The 5,476-nt window shown below is 46.1% G+C and overlaps 1 protein-coding gene across 1 annotated transcript in view; it reads right to left on the bottom strand.

Moving 5' to 3' along the window:
* Nucleotides 1-714: 714 nt before the first annotated feature.
* LOC111264765 (uncharacterized) overlaps nucleotides 715-5,476 on the bottom strand; it is an 8,601-nt gene continuing 3,839 nt past the window's right edge. Inside the window, exons 2-3 of the mRNA XM_022840887.2 lie at nucleotides 2,980-3,652; nucleotides 715-1,733 (exon numbers count right to left, since the gene is read on the bottom strand). Coding sequence (XP_022696622.1) covers nucleotides 1,403-1,733; nucleotides 2,980-3,652 — 1,004 coding nt within the window. The 3' untranslated portion in view covers nucleotides 715-1,402. The remainder of the gene's footprint in view (nucleotides 1,734-2,979; nucleotides 3,653-5,476) is intronic.

Here is a 5,476-nt window from a genome sequence, read left to right as displayed (position 1 = left end):
CACAACCATTTAGGATTACCTAAAATTTTGTCAGATAAAAGCTACCGAGACTGAATAATCGTAAAGCTGTTTTAACGTATAATTTGGACCTGAGATCGGCGTCGAAAATCATAGCTAATGTTTATATCGCAATACTTACGAAACCTCATTGCCATCCAGAAGGTACACAATGTCGTCCGTATTCCTTCTAATTATTGGTAGTGTACATAAGATCATTTTGCGCCCAGGATGCAATTGAGTTAATCGCTCCTTGGCCGATAAGTACACATGTTAATTTTTGTTTATTTCGGAATAGGTCGTCGGCATATATTTTAGATCTTATTCCAACAGCAGTTCGAGAGCCCTGCAGGATTCAGGGTGAGGCTTTAGTAAATAGACCGTGAGATAGGCAGTTCGTTACTTTGAGACCGCTACCGACCGCAACATTTCTCAGATTAACATGTCCTGCTAGGCCCTGTACAGGAAAAATTGAAATGAATGCAATGGCAACTTTTGGCTATTTCTCAGTTATAGAAATGTCCACTAACTGAGTAGAGGACGATTCCTTTCTCGTCAGCCCAGGCTGATTTTAGTTTAAGACTTCAGACGAGCATAGGTAGGCGGATACGTAATCTATAATGGTTTCTGAGAAATGGACCTGTGATTCTCGGTTGTAACACTCCTATGAAAATAGGTCTAACGATTAGCTACCTAATTAATAATGATTTGCAGGTATTTTTGCTTAGTTGTGAAATTTCAGTGATTTATTAGACTATATATCTATTCTCTATATACAAGTCGTATCGCACATGTGAAATTGTCACAGAACAGTATTCAATACTAACATTGATCTTTCTGTGTATGAGAGAAAAGTTTGTAAAATTTTATTATGAATTATAAACAATTAACTTTTTTGACAGTCTCATTCCGTGTCATCTTTGTTCGCTGTTTCCTCCTTGAGTGATTCAATTAGGCAGACTTTGGCTAGAAAATTAAGTGGGGGCATGGTCGAGATCGAACTCGTGGGCGCCCATACTAAAGGAATATAGACTATCCACCTTATGATGCCCATGAGTTGCAACAGAAGCGATCCAGAGATCGTGAAAAGGTACCGGACTAACACATTCGATGGGACGTTTCGAAGCGTTGACTTATCGTAAACGCTCTATAGTAAAGTTTCATGAACGCATCCAACAATAAGCTCAGTCGTCGGTCAACGAGCTCGGTCGAATACATGTATAATACAAAAATTTAATAACAGTTTTTACACTTTATCTCTGTTCGATGGAACTCGTCCTCTGTTCAAACGGACTTGCTTTAAATTGCGCTCATTCGAGTGTGAGTAATACCCAGGACGATGTGATGCCTCAGAGGGTTCCATTTTAATATTGGCATTTGCGTCGGCTTGCGAAACGCTTCACGTTTAGACCGAATCCAGCGTCTCATCCATTGAGTCGTCACAATCATCCGAGACTTCGTCGGATTTAATCCCGTGCGTGAGCAGATGTCGCCGGAGGTCACAGTTGCGTCGGAACTCCTTACTGCAATGCTCGCAAATGTATGGCTTTATATCAGTGTGCGTTAACAAGTGCGTTTTGAGGTTTGAACGCTGGTTGAACGTACGGCCGCACTGAAGACATTTGTGAGGTGAGTCGTCCATGTGAAGCATTTTGTGGACAGCTAAAGTGCGACTCTGGCAGAAACCTTTGCCGCATTCATGACACTTGAATGGCTTTTCCTTCGAATGAATATACCTGAAGCGATAAACATAAAACGGGAAAGAACGTTAGGATCAACGACGCTCATCGACCGGAATCGCGCGACAACGGAAGGGAGAAAATGACGATTTGACCTTTGATGATTTGACGCCAGTTCTTTATCGAGTGTGCGTCAAACCTAATGCCAGCATAAAAAGGTTCAACGGAGCCGTCTGGCCGTGACGGAGCCTGTCTTCGTCATTGACAGGAGCGCAGATTGGTGCGCCTAACCTATGACGAGTGGGCGGCTACGGATGGGTGGAGGCACACTGTAGGTATTGGGTCGGATACTTCTAACTAATGCTATTTCGACAATGATGTTCCTGAATCGAGGCACGCTACATCGACGGCCCTGCTATTTCTCTAATGCGCTTGCTCATCCTATCGACCCGTGCGACCTCCGTGAATCAATAATGCCATCACCAGGAGACGGGAAGCAACGGGACAACCGGAAACATGGGAAGTACAAATGAGAGAGAGAGAGAGGGAGGGAGGGAGAGAGAGGCGAGGGGGAACACTGTGATAGGCAGGAGGTTGAATTCCCATTGGGATTTTAATGGGAAGAAATGTAGGAATAATCAATTCGTCGTAAGGTGGCGGATGATGCATTGCCTTGAAGCATCACCAGTAACAGTGTCGGCGAAGGGCGCAGTAGCTTTCTTTGTCCGGCCAAGACATTAACCGAATATGGACGTTACTGCCCAAGGTCTCAAAGCGATTGTGGCGCCGATACCGGTAGAAACCGTTATACCGTTAACACGCCGCATCTGCCGTATCAGCAAACGCAGCTAGAAGCGACATAAAGAACAGTCGCCGCAGCGAAAAACATCGTCGAAAGATCTGATGCTATTCACTAATTGCTACGTTCGTTTTAGCTGGCAGACAGTTTAGCAGGAGCGCGAAAGCAATAGCATACCAGAAGCGCTTTGGCGATGTAAAGAATTCATCAAATGAACGATTAATCCTAAGTTAAATCCTAAATTAAGCGTTCGTCCTGCTACTTTGACCGCTGCCGTGGCTTCTGCCACTGGCACTCTCTATATACTACTAAACATTTCGATAGACTTCCGCCCAGATAGCAAGCCACGAAAGAAACAATATTAGGGTCAGACTTCTCAATGACACTTTTCACAACGAAAGGAAATTTATGATAAAATCGGGTAGAAACAGAAACAGAAGAAATGTTTGGCATTTAGTGCGTGTACGAGTAAGACTTATCATTTATGCCTGTTTATCTGCCTACCTGTGGTCTCGGAGATGATCCTGTCGACGGAAGGCTTTATGACAAATATCGCAGTTGTATGGCCGCTCGTCCGTATGGGTCCTCTCATGGATCATGAGGTTGTAGCTCTTCGTGAAGCGGCGCTGACAGAAGCGGCATACGAACTCCTTCTTTGGTCGTGATACGGAGCCCGTCTCCTTTTTTGAACCCAAAACAGAGGACACCTTTGCTTGGAGTGGGGCCTGACGATGTGGCTCGAGTACGTGTCGAGGGTGACGACGTTCCTGAAGGCCTCTATGTTGTAGTTGTTGCTGCTGTGAGTAAATTTGTCGGAACAGATTGACCACTTGATTCTTTTGGAGCATTGCGTGGAACGCCGATGTAACTATTGATTCATTAGGGGTGGTCGGTGTGTTACGTACGACCTTATCCTCAACAGCAGATTCCGCGAGTTTTGCAAAATTAAACCGCTTTGAAGCATTCGATGTCGCTGACTGGGATTTGCTAACAAATCCTGCAGCTTTAGGTGGGTTAGACGCATTGATGGGCATAAAAGCAGAGGAATGGACAAGCGGCGGTGAAGACGCAGGAGAATAACTTGTCAAATGATATTTTGGTGATTGGCGATGCAGATGCAGAAACGCTGGATGAAGTTCCGGTGACTGCGGAGGCGTTAGCAGACACCTTTCCTGACCTGTAAAAGGCGTGCAAAATAGGTTATTAATTTGTCAAATATTTCACTTGCCGCCTAACCTTCCCAACTAAAAGCACAATTTTATACAAAAAATCAGCAAGTACCCGGCGGCGGGTGCGAAAGACTTCTTTCATCCTCGCCGTAACCTGTACAGCTGTAATTTACCAGTATTCAAACTTTCTGACATGAAACTATTTTTATATACGGGATGCCATGTGTTATTGTTTTTGTCGTTATTGTTCTAGCATCATTATTGTTGTAGCTGCTGTTTCTGTTGTTGTCGCTATAGCCAAAGTTGTCCACGAAACGGGTGTTTAGCGCCAGTGATTAATGCCACGAAGGCCCCACGCCGCCCATCGGGGGCTCACGACAACGTGAAACGACATAGCACCATCCGGCCCAATAGCAGCAGCAGTGCCACAAACGGCGGCAAAAAAACGCAGTGAGCCCTGGTCATCCACAAAAGGATAAAGTGCCAAGAGTAGAGCACAACTCTGGCGCTCATGACATGGCGCTCACGCATAAGTAGGCATCACCCGACCGCTCTGTTCCTCTTCCTTCGTTGCTGCAAGAGCAAAATTAGCTCCGAGAGATGGACGCAACTGAAATTACTCGGGTAACTGGACGCAGTCGGTATAGTCACGAGAGCGATACACACACACACACATACACTTAGATTCATACACGGCAAATCGGAAAAGCGTACAGGGCCGAGAGAAAAACAGGAGACATCGAAGAACTCTCAATGGGAGTGCCCCGCTTTAGCCACATACTGATGGCATTTCTGATCTCGGTAACTCTGCAGGTTAACTCTCTGGTAATTTCCCCGTTTACTCGGCAACGATGGGACGACGTTGTCCAAAAAGGACAACTGCGCCTTTACGGCAAGAACGGTGCAATCCGCCGTTCGATGCCGACCCGTACTGTTCACAGGTTCATAAGCTAACATGCCCACATTCTGTGTGCGGGTAATCCAGCCGAAAAGCAAAGGCGAAAAATGAAGAAGACGAAGTGAAATGAAGTGACATTTGGTACACGATGGAAGGAAGGCTAGCGGTTCGGTTGACGGAGTGGCAAACTAAATGGAAAACCATGTGCCTGTGCCTTTGGGCCTGCACTGTTTTAACAGATCAAGACAGCAGCAGTGGTGATGACGCTGCTGCGTCGGACCGAACAGGCACAAGACGAATTGCCCTCCAAGACGTTCGTCTGTTGGCGAGCACAAGAGAAGACTGAATCGAGCACTGATGGCCTGACGGCCCGATGGCCCTCGAACAGTCACAGGGCTGGACCAGGTACGTCTGAGCACCAGTAAGTGCTTCTACTTCAACATATCACTGCTGCTTTGGGAACAGTCAGTCAGCCAGCCAAGCGACAAATAACGTTCTCACGTCCCAGAGAGCGAACACAGTAGTAACAGAACAAACAGGCCGCTGTTAGGATCCGATCGAGAGCCAGTGCCGACTACCGGGCGGATCTTGAGCAGCTCTTGAGCGACTCTGAATCGCAAATCACATAATAAAGTAATTTATTATATGCAGTTTGTTGCTGCTCGTTCGTTCCCTGTAGCCGGCACGAGCTCCTTCGCTGTTTCTCTCTACTGCTCGCATCCATGTTTGCGTTCTTTCATTGGTATTATTGGTTTTCGATAGAAATGTCGTTTGCCATCTGATAACTGTGAATCCTCTGAGCTGGTGTCACCTGAGCGACGAGCAGAAAGCGGCCGCGATAACTGAAGTCGCTGGTATTGGTTACGCTAGCGGAATCAACCGCTGCGTTGTCGTTGCTAATAGAACAATGGCAGAGAAAACGGTATAATTGAAT

Source organism: Varroa jacobsoni, unplaced genomic scaffold (genome assembly GCF_002532875.2).
Source record: "Varroa jacobsoni isolate VJ856 unplaced genomic scaffold, vjacob_1.0 scaffold_896, whole genome shotgun sequence".
NCBI classification, from domain to species: Eukaryota; Metazoa; Arthropoda; class Arachnida; order Mesostigmata; family Varroidae; genus Varroa; species Varroa jacobsoni.
Note: the sequence above shows the minus strand (reverse complement) of the source record. Positions and strands in the feature narration are given on the sequence as shown.